The sequence below is a fragment of the Schistocerca cancellata genome, chromosome 5 (assembly GCF_023864275.1).
Source record: "Schistocerca cancellata isolate TAMUIC-IGC-003103 chromosome 5, iqSchCanc2.1, whole genome shotgun sequence".
NCBI lineage: Eukaryota > Metazoa > Arthropoda > Insecta > Orthoptera > Acrididae > Schistocerca > Schistocerca cancellata.
Window position 1 is genome coordinate 85,463,550 of NC_064630.1, and position 15,945 is coordinate 85,479,494.

General features: G+C 40.5%; 1 protein-coding gene across 1 annotated transcript in view; it reads right to left on the bottom strand.

Moving 5' to 3' along the window:
- Positions 1–15,945, bottom strand: part of LOC126187386 (STING ER exit protein) — a 35,859-nt gene that overhangs the window by 17,123 nt on the left and 2,791 nt on the right. Inside the window, exon 2 of the mRNA XM_049928436.1 lies at positions 337–493. Within this exon, the coding sequence (XP_049784393.1) occupies positions 337–493 (157 nt within the window). The remainder of the gene's footprint in view (positions 1–336; positions 494–15,945) is intronic.

The following is a 15,945-nucleotide window of genomic DNA, read 5'->3' on the forward strand; positions in this document are numbered from 1 at the left end:
TTAACATCTTCTTGGTGACAAAATCACTAAAGATTGTGCACAATGTCCGAACAAAGATTGGGAAGAACATTGGATGTGTTCTTTCCAAATGAACAATGCTGCCATACAGTATGCCTGGATCAGTTTACGAAAACAACAAGAAACATAAGTCAGGAGGGCTGGATGGAGATTTGAACCCCTCCTCACCAAATTATGAGTCTACTGTGCAACCCACTGGATGATCTTTGTAGCCTTCCTCCAACTGTTCTGTCTTAACATCTGGTAAGTGGATGCTCCCCTCTTGTAACAAAAAAGACCTGGCACTCATATTTTGATTTAATTTATAAATTAACTTACTTTTTACATTTCTGTCTGAACTGTCTTTCAATACCTTCAGGTCGTTTTAAGTATACTGTTTCATCTTGATCATAGGTCACCTTGTGAGCATGCTTGCTGCCATCTATAACACGTGCTCCATCTCTTCTTCGCAGTGGCAACTTTTCAACAGCACAGTCTACATACAAAATTTGAAACAAAAACAAATAAAATATTAAGCAGAGTGAAGATGTCACACATAAGAAAGATGAAGTCTAAAATTGTAAAGTGGAATAATAACTCTAAATGGTAAAACTTGCTTCAGTACTTAAGTTGAAAATTACTCTGTCATCAACTGATAATATAACCTGTTATAGTTTTTCCTTTTAAAAATTTACAAATTTATGAAGGTACTTATTACACAATCTAAAACTGCCAGTTAAAAATTCAACTTACACTGAATGTAGGCAAGACATGTTTGCTGAAGTAACACTCACAAAAGATCTGATGGCAACATAAAAAAGTGACATTTTCATGTTAGATACCAACTGTTAGGAAAGCTGTTTGGCATGCTGAATCATAAAAAACTTAATCACTGATAGTATACACTGCCCTGTTAAAAATACATGGTGTACTAATGATGACACTATGGAATTTATTTGTTTCCTTCTTTCACACAATCACCTTGAAATTCAATAAAAAGGAATGTGCCCTCTTTGTGGTTCTTTACGCATTAAGACCTAAACAGGATTTTTTTCTGCTGCACATTATTTGTTCCTTTCTCAATTTTCTTCCACCACTTCATTCTTAAATTTTCACTTACACTCATATCCATTCCCTGCATACACCACTGTAGTGTGCATGGGAGGGTGTACATCTTGTGTACTTGCATGGGGCAGTTCGTGTCATCTTCAAGTGTTTGCCAGTTCAAATCTATCACTATATCAATGACGCTCTCCCATCAATCAAATAAATCTCTCACCATTCATGCTGCCCATCTTTCAGTACGTTCAACATTCCCTACCACCATCAGCCCTATTTGGTATAAGTCCAGACACCTGAACAGCAGTTTAGGACAGGTCATACAACTCTTTTTCCAGACAGTCTCTCGTGTAAGACTCATTGCATTTCCCAGTATCCTACCATAAGATCGAAGTCTACCACCTGCTTTACCTATGACTAAGCAAATATAATAACTGTATTTCATGTTATTACACCCAGGTATTTGTATGAGCTGACAGATTCCAATAGTGACTCACAGACATCATAAACATAAAATAGCACGTGGTTTGACTGTTGTTAAGTGCAAAATGTTACATAACAGAACATTTAAAAGTTGCCAGACTTCGCATCACTCGGCATCTTATCTAGATGCAACTGAATATTACTGCAACTTTTTCAGGCAGTATTTTATAATAAATTACTGTATCATCTACCAAAGTCTGGTTACTATTAATATACACCCCCTAGACATTCCTGAAGTTATTTCTGCAGCTGTTGGTGACTCTCCATCAAAAATAACATGTTGAATTCTCTCTACCATGAAATCATCAATCCAGTCACAAAATTTGTTCAGTACCCCACATCATACCTTTTGTTATTAAGGATTAGTGTATGGTGTGGTACACAGCCAAATGATTTTCAGAAGTCAAGGAATACTACATCAACCTGGTTACAGTTTTCAGAATGTCACATAAAAAATGTGCAAATTGAGTCTGCAAGATGGATGATTTTGAAATCCATGTTTGTTGACATGTTGTTGTTGTGGTCTTCAGTCCAGACACTGGTTTGACACAGCTCTCCACGCTACTCTATCCTGTGCAAGCTTCTTCATCTCTGAGTAACTACTGCAACCAACATTCTTCTGAATCTGTTTAGTGTATTCATCTCTTGGTCTTCCTCTACAATTTTCACTTCCGCACTTCCCTCCAATACTAAATTGATGATCCATTGATGCCTCAGAACGTATGCTACCAACCAATACCTCCTTCTAGTCAATTTGTGCCACAAATTCCTCTTCTCCCCAATTCTATTCAGTACCTCCTCATTAGTTATGTGATCCACCCATCTAATCTATGGCATTCTTCTGTAGCACCACATTTCGAAAGCTTCTATTATCTTCTTGTCTAAACTATTTACTGTCCATGTTTCACTTCCGTAAACAGCTACACTCCATACAAATACTTTCAGAAAAAGACTTCATGACACTTAAATCGATACTCTATGTTAACAAATTTCTCTTCTTTAGAAACGTTTTCCTTGCCATAGCCAGTCTACTTTTTACATCCTCTCTACTTCAACCATCATTAGTTATTTTGCTCCCCAAATAGCAAAACTCATCTACTACTTTAAGTGCCTCATTTCCTAATCTAATTCCCTCAGCATCACCTGATTTAATTCGACTACAGTCCATTATCCTCTTTTTGGTTTTGTTGATGTTCATCTTATATCCTCCTTTCGAGACACTGTCCATTCTGTTCAACTGCTCTTCCAGGTTCTTTGCTGTCTCTGACAGAATTACAATGTCATTGGCAAACCACAAAGTTTTTATTTCTTCTCCATGGATTTTAATTCCTACTCCAAAGTTTTCTTCTGTTTCCTTTACAGCTTGCTCAATAAAAGACTGAATAACATCGGGGATAGGCTGCAACCCTGTTTCACTCCCTTCTCGACCACTTCTTCCCCTTCATGCCCCTTGACTCTCATAACTGCCATATGGTTTCCGTACAAATTGTAAATAGCCTGTCACTCCCTGCATTTGACCCCTGCCACCTTCAGAATTTGAAAGAGAGTATTCCAGTCAACATTGTCAAAAGCTTTCTCCAAGTCTACAAATGCTAGAAATGTAGGTTTGCCGTTCCTTAATCTATCTTCTAAGATAAGTCATTGGGTCAGTATTGCCTCACATGTTCCAACATTTCTACGGAATCCAATCTGATCTTCCCCAAGGTCAGTTTCTATCAGTTTTTCCATTCGTCTGTAAAGAATTTGTGTTAGTATTTTGCAGCCATGACATTAAAATGCTAGTTTGGTAATTTTCACACCTGTCAACACTTGCTTTCTTTGGACTGAAATTTTTATACTCTTCTTGAAGTCTGATGGTATTTCACCTGTCTCATCCATCGTGCTCACCAGACAGTAGAATTTTGTCAGGACTGGCTCTCCCAAGGCTAGAAGTAGTTCTAATGGAATGTTGTCTACTCCTGGGGCCTTGTTTCGACTTAGAGGTCTTTCAGTGCTCTGTCAAATTTTTCACACAGTATCATATCTCCCATTTCATCTTCATCTACATCCTCTTCCATTTCACTAATATTGCCCTCACGTACATCACCCTTGTATAGGACCCTCTACATACTCCTTCCACCTTCCTGCTTTCCATTCTTTGCTAGAACTGGTTTTCCATTTGAGCTCTTGACATTCATACAAGTGCTTCTCTTTTCTCCAAAGGTCTCTTTAATTTTCCTGTAGGCAGTATCCACCTTACCTCTAGTGATATATGCCTCTACATCCTTACATTTGTTCTCTAGCCATCCCTGCTTCGCAATTTTGCACTTTCTGTCAATCTTATTTTTGAGACGTTTGTATTCCTTTTTGCTGGTTCATTTACTGCATTTTTATATTTTCTCCTTTCATCAATTCAATTCAATATTTCTTCTGTTACCCAAGGATTTCTACTAGCCCTCGTCTTTTTACCTACTTGATCCTCAGCTGCCTGCACTATTTCACCTCTCGAAGTTACCCATTCTTCTTCTACTGTGTTTTCCCCCTGTTCTTGTCAATTGTTCCCTAATGCTCTCTATGAAACTCTCTACAACCTCTGGTTCTTTCAGTTTATCCAGTTCCCATCTCCTTAAATTCTCATCTTTTTGCAGTTTCTTCAGTTTTAATCTACAGTTCATAACCACTAGATTGTGGTCAGAGTCCACATCTGCCCCTGGAAATGTCTTACAATTTAAAAACCTGATTCCTAAATCTCTGCCTTACCATTATATAATCTATCTGAAACCTTCCAGTGTCTCCAGCCTCTTCCATGTGTACAACCTCCTTTCATGATTCTTAAGCCAAGTGTTAGCTATGATGAAATTTTGCTCTGTGCAAAATTCTACCAGGCAGCTTCCTCTTTCATTCCTTGCCTTCATTCCATATTCACCTACTACTGTTCCTTCTCTTCCTTTTACTACTACTGAATTCCAGTCTCCCATGACTATTAAATTTTCATCTTCCTTCACTATCTGAATAATTTCTTTTGTCTCACCATACATTTCTTCAATCTCTTTGTCATCTGCGGAGCTAGTTGGCATATAAACTTGTACTACTGTCGTAGGTGTGGGCTTCGTGTCTGATTTTGCTTGATTTTGTATTTATAACCCTGTATTCCCCTGACCAGAAGTCTTGTTCCCCCTGCCACCGAACTTAACTAATTCCCACTATATCTAGTTTTAACCCATCCATTTCCCTTTTTAAATTTTCTAACCTACCTGCCCAATTAAGGGATCTGACATTCCACGCTCCTATCTGTAGGACGTCAGTTTTCTTCCTCTTGATAACGATGTCCTCCTGAGTAGTCCACACCCAGAGATCCGAATGGGGGACTATTTTACCTCCGGAATACTTTACCCATGCGAATGCCATCATCATTTAACCACACAGTAAAGCTGCATGCCCACGGGAAAAATACGGCTGTAGTTACCCTTTGCTTTCAGCCGCTTTCAGTACCAGCACTGCAAGGCCGGTTTGGTTAATGTTAAAAAGCCAGATCAGTCAAACATTCAGACTGTTGCGTGTCAACTACTGAAAAGGCTGCTGCCCCTCTTCAGCAACCACACATTTGCCTGAACTCTAAACAGATCCCCTCCGTTGTGGTTGCACCTGTTGTATGGCTATCTAGATAGCTGGCATAGAGAGCCTATTCTGTTTAAGATACCTTATTACATTTGAGCCCAGAATATGTTCTAAGATTCTACAACAGCTGGATGTCAATAATAATTGGTGGCAGTTTTAACAATCACTTTTCTTTACATGCGTGACCTGTGCTTTCTTCCAAACACTAGGCACAGTATTTTGTTCAAGGGCTCAGCAGCAATTTGGCACTCCACACTTCCACATCAGGAAACAGAAATATCAGAGCACGGATTTACCCAGTACCATGTCAGACTACCTGTGGTATGAATGCCTGCCTGTATCTATGTAGTGACCCAGCTGGATGTTAGTTTTAAGTGCTATTGCGTATAAAGTTACACGAATAAATGATAACTCATAGCTCATAGGTGGCAGCCCCAACACAAGAATGGATACTTTGCAAGTGCATAGTACGTGAACAAAAAGTCAATGAGATATATGAACATTGGAGGCCTGCCATAATCAGAAGCAAATTTGGAGGAGCTGAATGCAAAGCTACAACTGCAGATTCGCCAGCCCCAGCAGCAGCAGCAGCAGCAGCAACAACAACCGCTGTATCAGCAGTAAGAATTCCTTGTGAGCAAGACTGACTGCATCAGAAGACTGCCACCTTACAAAGTGAATACCTAGATAAAAAATTGTTAAGGCTTTCGAGGCCACTTGTTGACAACCTGCCTATTGACTTCTGTCTTGGGTTCTTCGGCTGACGTTTGTCTGATGATTTTACTGACGTTTCACCAGCACGAGTGACTGGCATTGTCAAAGCTTCACCCTCCATCGCTGGTGGTGAACTGGATCCGAGCTGACACATACATAAAGGATTCACGACATTTAGTTAAGAAGCTGAGAAAACTAAAACTTGCACCAAACAACATCCTGGTCAGCTTTGATATTGTTTCTTTGTTTATGAAAGAGCCACTCAGTGACACCCTGGAGCACATTGGTTCCATTTTCCCACAAAACATCACAAAGCTCTTTCACGCATGTCTCACCACGAGCTAGTTCACTTGGAATGGCAACTTCTACGAACAGCTGGAAGACATCGGCATGGGTAGTGCTCTTAGTCCAGTAGTGGCCAACTTCTTCATGGAACATTTTGAAGCAAAGGCACTGGATTTAGCAACTTGCAAACCTGAGGTGTGGTACAGATATGTCGATGATACTTCTGTTGCGTAGAGCCATGGTTAAGAACAGCTCGGTGGCTTCCAAGAAACTTGAACAGCCTCCATACCAACATAAAATTTACCATGGAAGTAGAAAAGGGCAAAAAGCTACCATTTCTAGATGTGCTAGTCACAAGGGTTAGCGAAAACCTTGGACACAGCATGTGTTGAAAACTGACACACATGGACCAATACTGCACTAACTTATCAACCCCCCCCCCTCCCCTCCCCCGAACCACAAAAGAGGCATCAAGCACCTCAGACACAAAATGCAACACCTGGAAAGTGTTCTGAGGAGCAATGGGTACTCCACAAGCTATATTAGAAGTGTAATAGACTCGAACACTCAGCGAAGAGACAAATCAGAAAAAGAAATGTCAGGTACGGCCTTTCTGCCACACATTCACAGAGTGACGGACAGAATCGGCCATATATTGCGCAAACATGGCATAAAGACTATTTTCAAACCAAAAAAGAAGATCAAAGATTGTATTAGATCTGCAAAGGAGAAAAGGACCCACTGTAATGTCGGGAATATACCGCATACCATGCATATGTGGAAAAGTTTATGTGGGAACAACTGGACGATCAATCAACATCAGGACCGAAGAACATAAGCGACATTGCAGGTTGGGGCAGGTGGAGATATCAGCTGTGGCAGAGCACGCACTGTGTGAGACTGACCATGTAGTAAAATTTGGTGCAGAGAGGCACTATCACACTCGCTTGTTCAGAGAAGCTACAGAAATACAAAAACACAGGAATAGCTTCAACAAGAAAGAAGAAACCTTTAAGGTAAATGGATCCTGGCTTCCCATGCTGCAACGAATGACCATTGCAGATAGCAAGAGGAGAATCGTACCAGAAATGACCATGCAGAAGCCCTCGGATGTTGGCGCGCCAGGTACATATAGTCTGCGACCATGAGCTCGGCTCCAGTTCACCATCAGCAATGGAGGGTGAAGCTTTGACAATGCCAGCCACTCGTCCTGACGAAACGCCAGTAAAATCATCAGACGAACATCGGCCAAAAAATCCGAGACAGAAATCAACAGGCAGTTTGTTAAGTACCAAGAGCAGCAGAAAATATTGCTGCAGCACTACCGTGTGAACAATGTGATCAAAAAACTCACACAACAGAAAAAATACAATTAACTGAGAAAATTGATTGTGTGATGGCTATCATCAACACAGGAAACAGCTGCAGCAGCTGCTGCACAAGGAGAGGCTGGGAGATAGAAAACCATCTTCATTCTTGCACCATATGGACTTAGTGGCACGTTCAGAAGTGCTTGACAAATTCATCACTCTGTACAGATATTGCACTTGCTAGAAATGACCCCATCTTACTGTCAATGATACTTGACCTGCAGTGGAACTAGCTTGCAGAAATTGCGGAGACAATTTTAGAGGTTGAAGCTACACAGGTGTTCGCCATGTTGCATGTCATGCAAGGACACTATGGAAACTTGACATTGGCTCAATGAAGTCATTCACCAGGTTGCAGCTTTTAGAGTGTATAAAGGATAGAGATGCTCACTACAGCCCACAGGAAAACTGATTGCAACATTTCTCACACATGTGGCAGTGGACAATCTTCGACCATACTGGAATGGCAGGAACGTTTCTATCATGAACGCACAGTTTGTCGATGCAGATTATCGTGCTTCTGGTTGAGGAACTCAATTGGCAGCCCCTTGTGACTTAAGGGTGATCCTGCCAGAAACAGCAACTCTGCCAACAACAACCATGCCGAGTGATGACGGAAAAAGCCACCAAGCTGCAGTTTTTGGTCCACAAAGGCTTTGATGTATTTGTAATATTTCGGGTTCTCTTGTGGCAGCTGAGATGATGCAACGACTCTGATCTCATTACAGAAAATGGCTCCCCATAGCAACCTGCAACTGCATGACATTAAATCTGACATTAGCTGGCAAAGAGCTCTGGGGTGGACCTTTATCATCAGTAATGTCCCTCACCCAATTATAAATCTGGACCTATACTTGACTTGTGTCCTCTGAGTCTTCCACAGTAGCATGCTTCAATAAAATCTTTTAGGTTTTCAAGTCACATAACTTTGAATAAAACACTCAAGCTTTCAATAGCTGTCTCCACCATTGTCACCAAGAGTTAAAATCACTGACTGCCAGAGCTGACAAGGTGTTCTGCTTATATAGAGGCAATTGCAGCATCTGGAACATTCTAGAGAGGGCTTGAGTGACATGGGCAGCTCTTAGAATCTCTGTCCCGCTGCAGAACTGAGTGGCGTCAGATTGTGCGAGGGGCCAGCACCACATTTGAAACTGCTGCTCCCATGTCCCCACAAGCATCAAGCCTCTGTCTTTGCTTTCGCTAAATGTTCAATGTCCAAAGCCCACCCCCATGCCCTACTAACCGTGTAAGTCTGTTAAAATTGCTGCTGTCTATTCTAATTTCACTAGCTTCTTTTGTAACAGAATCCCAACATGAAGTTGTTTGAGCCACAAGTCTCATCTTTTCAAACTGTATTTTATGGTCATTTTCTAGATAGTCTTCAGCCAGGCTGACTTCTCATGTTACTTTGGTTTAATTGGAATGAGTGCTCAGCACAATGCTCAGCAACAGTGGGAACAGTTTGGCCTATGTAAATTCTCCCACATTCACAGGGGATAGCATACATGCCAGGAACTCTAAGACCTGTGTTGTCTTTAACAGGGCATAACATCTAGAACACTGGTCTCAGTTCATGTTTCTTCAGCACACATTCTATCTTGCCAGTAGTTGCTCCACAGTATGGAAGGAATGCAGTTGGCTTGGCCTCTTCTGCTGATTCATAAGGTGTCTTTCCTCAGAGGCAACTTGATTTGTGCAGCATAGTTGTGTCCTCGACAGAACAACTTCAGTACAAATGATTGGTCAGCTGGTTCAGTGCAGTGTTCTGTGTGCATTTTCTCACAGGATTCTCTCACCTATTAATGGAATTTCCATGTATTACACGTCCAGTTGGTGTGCCAGATCTACCCCCCCCCCCCCCCATGCCACTCGATTGTGCACCATACATGGACTGCAGCAGGCCTCCCTGTCTTCTCTCAACAACAGTGTCTTGGTCCTAAAAAGATAACATGGCTGACAGAAAGCACATGGGCACTGCTGCTGCACTTGGTTGCAAAGAAGTCAGTTGGGTGGTGGCTGTGCAGTGATTACAGAGCAATAAATACTTGAATGATTCCCAACTGCTATCCGATGTGACCTACTGGAGATTTCACTTGTCATTTTTCAAGTTGTACTATATTTCCCATACTGGATCTGTCGAGGTTTACAACCATATCCTTGTAGCACTCTGAGGTTACACACAAAATGGCTATCACAACACTGTTTGGACTATTTAAACTCCCCTACATGTCTAATGACCTGCACATTGCTACATAGACTTTCCAGAGGTTTAAAAATGAGGTGCTAAGGAGCCTAGACTTCAATTTTGCTAGCAATAACGATTGGCAGTGACATCAGCTTTTGCAGAAAAATGCACATACCATCATCAATAATACTACTAAATCCCACGAAATGCATTATCAGCACTATGGAAATGAGTTCTGTCAAATTCAAGATATCTTTTGTTGGCACATGCCCACCTCTGGAACAGGTCACCACCCTGAGAGGGTGTCCGGTTCCAATGTACTGTACAGAATCTGTTAAGAACTCCATTAGGCTTTGTTCTGTTTTAATGTTTTCGTGGGCAAGTGTTCTACCGCTCTACCCACGAAAGGCAAAGGTCCCGAGTTCGAGTTTTAATCTGCCAGGAAGGTTCAAGACATGAGAGGATCAAATAGTTAAAACAACAAGACCTAACAGAAATTCTCAGATAACACAGGAGATACTGACTTTCATTATAAAAGCAGAAAATATAAAAATGCAGCAGATGAAGCAGGCAAAAGGGAATACTAATATCTAACAAATGAGACAGGAAGTGGAAAATGGATAAACAGGAATGGCTAGAGGACAAATGTATGGATTTAGAAGCACATTTCACTAGGGGAAAGATAGATACCTAGAGGAAAATTAAAGAGACCTTTGGGGGAAAAGAGAGGTAGCTGTATGAATATCAAGAGCTCAGATGGTAAACTGGTCCTAAGCAAAGAAGAGAATGCTGAAAGGTGGAAGGCATATATAGAAGGCTTCTGCAAGGGAGATGGTTGAAACACGGCTCTTGGAGTATATATTCCATCAGAATTACTGACAGCCGTGGGAGAGCCACCCATAATGAAACTCTTCCATATTTTGTGCAATATGTATAAGACTGACGAAATTCCCTCAGACTTCAAGAACAATGTAATAATTCCACTTCCAAAGAAATCAGGTGCTGACAGGTGTGAATACTACTGGACTATCAGTTTAATAAGTAGTGACTGCGTAAAGTACTAATACGAACTCTTAATAGAAGAATGGAAAAACTAGTAAAAGTTGACCTTGGGGATGAATAGTTTGGCTTCTGGAGAAATGTAGGAACACACGAGGCAATACTGACACTACAATTTATCTTAGAAGATAAGTTAAGGAAAGGCAAGCCTACATTTATAGCAATTGTAGATTTAGAGAAAGCTTTTAACAATGTTGAGTGGAATACTCTCTTTGAAATTCTAAAGGCAGTAGGGGTAAAATACAGGGAGCAAAAGGCTATTTACAACTTATACAGAAACCAGACAGCAGTTATCAGAGTCGAGGGGCATGAAAGGGAAGCAGTAGTTGAGAAGGGAATGAGACAGGGTTGTAGCCTATCACCAGTGTTATTCAATATGTACATGGAGCAAACAGTAAAGGAAACAAAAACAAAAATTTGAAGCAGGACATAAAGTTCAGTGAGAACAAATAAAAACTTGAGGCTTGCCAATGGCATTGTAATTTTGTCAGAGATGCAAAGAACTTGGAAGAGCAGCTGAATGGAAAGAACAGTGCCTCAAAACGACTATTAAGGTGAACATCACCAAAAGCAAAACAAAGATAATGGAATGTAGTTTAATTAAATCAGTTGTTGCTGAGGGAATTAGATTAGGAAGCAAGACACTTAGAGCAGATGAGTTTTGTTATTTGGGCAGAAGAATAACTGATGATGACAGAAGTAGAGAGATTATAAAACATAGATTGGCAATGGTAAGAAAAGAAATTTGTTAACATCAAATATAGATTTAATGAAAATATTAATCTCAACAGCAAAGAAGGTGGACAAATCATTTTCTCCTGACTATGATACCTCAACAGTAGTAAAGGAGGAGACGAAGGACCTCAGTACGGTGGATCTAGCGGAAGAGGCAACCAAAAAAGCAGAACAAAAATCCACATCGCACCTGCCTTGCGACAAGCAGCTACGTGATCAGTGTCTCCCTACATGTTGACGGTGGCTGCAAAAATTGATAGCATCTTTTACCAAAGTGGTCAGCTAATAAAGGTGTCTGTTCCCATATTGGGTGGCCTCTTACGACTCATTTGACAATTTGATCACAGATGTAACATCACATCGAGGGGCAAACATGTTCTAATTTACTTTCAACCAAGACATGATGGTAAACGCTGGACAGAAAAGTACTCCAGAGCAGGCGCAGTTCGTGGTTTCTATACTGGGGAAGGCTGCGGCATTTATTGATCGGAGCCAACACAGACCTCGGGTTACGCTACAGATTAGTCTGACATAAACAACTACGAATTCATAGGGAGGGGGTGGGCAGATCACACTCTACCCATAATTTTACGTATTGTATCTTCTATAATCAGGTATTAAATATCATTAGAAGCTAACTTCGAGTTAAAATCTTTGGTTAGTGTTTTTATACGCCATCATTACATTTTCTGACACTTTGCAGCAAATCATATGAAGAGATGCGTTTCGGAGAGATCTTTAATGCGGGTCTGGGTGCACCAAGTTCTTTCACTTTCATCCTATGGCTGTGTTTCAAGTTTTTACCTATTAAATTGCACACTGAATTCATATTGCGCTGGTTTCACACTCGCGGTATGTCGCAGATATTCACAAGCAAGTAAACTCACTGAAATCTTGCAAAATACACTCCGAAAAAGAAACTTTCTAATATCACACGGTATCAACAACAGCAGTCAGCATCAGCAAGCAAAGAAAGTAAAGTAACGGGACAAATTTCGCACGCTTTGTCCTATAACTACTTACGAAACTCTCGCTAGATGGCAGTACTGGTATGTTACTGTAGTCTAGTGCACTCTGGTGGGATATTTGCAAACTTATTCTAAATGTGGATAAAATAGCCAATGGCAGAAACAAAACAACTATGTAAAACATTATCAAAACAATAATACTAAATGTCAATTGGTTGGTTGGTTTGGGGAAGGAGACCAGACAGCGTGGTCATCGGTCTCATCGGATTAGGGAAGGATTGGGAAGGAAGTCGGCCGTGCCCTTTCAGAGGAACCATCCCGGCATTTGCCTGGAGTGATTTAGGGAAATCACGGAAAATCTAAATCAGGATGGCCGGACGCGGGATTGAACCGTCGTCCTCCCGAATGCGAGTCCAGTGTCTAACCACTGCGCCACCCCGCTCGGTAAATGTCAATTAATGACGCATTGAAGTGTAGTAGAGATGTGCAGAGACAGAGATTGGATAGCGAAGCTTCAGCCACTCTACATTCCTTTATTACATAGATAGTGGAACCTGAAAAATGTGTGGTGGTTGGTATGACTCCCTTAGGCTGCAAGCTCTGAGCCTACGGGTCGCCCATAAAGAGCAGTACTATGTAAAAGCCACGCCCCCCAAATCGCTACTACATGCAGCTTACGGACGTTCCAAGGCGCAGCCTAAACACTACTAACCGTTCGGAAAATATCTATTGATACAAACAGTTCCAAAAATGTTGAGTGTCATTATTTTAATTGGAATGGGAAGTATGCGAAATTCGTCCTGATAATTTAAATTATGTAATATGTTCTTGCGAAATATACTTTAACATATATTTTGGGGCGGCTCCGCCTCAGAGCCTTTAATCATGAGCCGTGCCTGTCCAGGAGGTAAACAATCCTTCATCGCTGGAAATAGTGATGTAACTAGGCCGTCAGAGTCTGGTGAGCCTGGAAGGTTGTGTAAGGAAGAGTTGGAGCTTCCTAGAACACCGCGCATAAGGCCTAAGAAGAAACATCTGCTACACACATTGAACATCAAAACCCTACGCAAGACTGGATAACTTAAACAACTGACAAATGTGTTAGATGCAACATACTCATAATAGCACTTAAGGAAACCTGATACGGGGATGAGGATGCATTTGAATCAGAGGGCTACTGGATCTATAAAGGAAAACTGACCATAAAGAATAAACAGAGCGTCACTATGCTTTGAACAGCTTTCACGGTCAAGCAGAATCTACAACGAGTTTTGCATCCCCATCACAGCAAATCTCACTTCTCTCATTTAGACCAGCAAACAAGAGCTATACCATCAAAAATGCACTGCACCTACCAACAATGACAACAGAAAAAATCCAGAAAATGTCAAACAATTTTAGGAGACACTAGAAAATGAAACACCAAAAATACCAAAGCACTACGTACAACTACGCATAGGAGACTTCAACGCACAGATTGGAAGAGAACAGAAATACGAGGAAATAGCAGGAAATATTCCTGCACACAAACACACCAATAAGAATGGAGAAACCTTTTTCAGGAAATTACAAAGGAGAAAGAAGACCTGGTCTTCACCTAATAAACATTTAGGCTCATATCAACTGGATCTTGTGGCAATAACCAAACAAATCCATAGAGAAATCATGAACGTACAGGTCAGAAGAGGAATAGGCATAGATTTGGACCACTTTTTAACAAAAATCAAAGCCAAATTTCAAATTAAAAGACCAAACAACAAAATTAAAAAAGTCCATAGAATTGACACAAAGTTTCTGTCATCAGAGAACAGGAATGAATTCATGCAAAGAAGATAAGAAACTGGCACGAAATTACAGAAGCAGTCATAGAAACAGTGAACAAACTACAACAACCACACAGAAGACAGAAACAGAGGTGGTGGAATAAGACATGTGACGAAGCGACAGAGCATAGACTAACTGCTTGGCGAAAATGGAACTCCTGCAAAAAGGAAAGAAAATGGAACACATTCCCTGAGATCACAAAACAGACACTAAAAATTATTCAAACAGAGAAACAGAAATATGACAACAAACGATTAGAGGAAATAGCTACAAATTTTAGACTGAATAACACTAGGAATTTCTACACAGTTTTCAAAGAAGAAATAACAGGTTACAAGCTGATGAGCCTACATTTAAAAGATTCAACAGGCAAACTGACTTCTAACGACAAAGACAACTGTGAGTTACTAGCAAAATACTTCAAAAAGCTTCTGAACTGCGAGGAACCAACATAACTAATTTTCAGACAGCCTCAAAAGGAAAACTCACCTTCAGAAACCCAATCACTGCATCAAACTGAACAACACATTGGCCAACTGAAAAACAACAGAGTGCCAGGTGAAGATGGCATATTAGCTGAGATGTGGAAACTGGGATGGAAGTGGGCAGCCACAACCATTTATGAGGTTATTAAAGACTGCTGAGAGAAAAAAAAAGCATACTGGACAACTGGAAACTATATAAGAAGGGTGACAGGACAAACATCCACAATTACTGGGGCATACCTCTACATCCAGTCACCTATAAAATTATGCCCAAAGCTCTACTGAATCAGGTAGAAGATCAAGTAGAACACACAACTGGCGAATACCAAGCAGGGTTCAGACAAAATAGATTGTGCTCAGAGCAAATTTTAAACTCAAAAACTATCCTCAGGACCAGAACAATGTGAAACTTTAACACAGTCATTACATTCATTCATTTCAGAAAAAGCATACAATACTGAAGCCAGACAGTATTCCTAACACTGTAAGAAGCAAGTACTGACAACCAGATAATTAGTCGAACAGACACTCACAGAGACAACTTCAAAAATTAAATTTCTAGGAGAAGTTTCTGAACCCTCCAGAATTAACACAGGACTTTGACAAGGCTATATGCTCTCACCAATTCTCTTCGATATGGTTTTAGAAAAGGTCATGAGAGAGTGGGATAAAGAACTAAAAGAGAAAAACATTGAAGGAATCCATCTAGGAGAAGGAAGAGAATGATTTGAGGTGAAATGTCTCGCTTTTGCTGACGATATTGCAGTAATTTCTAAGGACAAAACAGATGGAAAGATAATGATAGAAACACTTCACAAAACTGCAGCTAAAACCGGATTACTAGTATCATATGAGAAAATGGAATACATTGAAGATAAACACAACAGAGAAAAATATATACAAATGCAACACGGAAACATCAACAACAAGAGTTAGAAGAATGGATACAATCAAATTGGTTAAACAACATCACAAGTAAGGACAGATCAAAGAAAATGGAATTAGCATACAAACTCACCCAAAACAGGGACCGATGACCGTAGCAGTCTGGTCCCTTTAATCCCACAAACCAACCAACCAATCACCCAAAACCAATATAATAAAAGATCAGTACCATTTCAGGCAAAAATTAAACATTATGCTGCAGTAATTAAACTGGAACCACTTTACAGATTTGAATG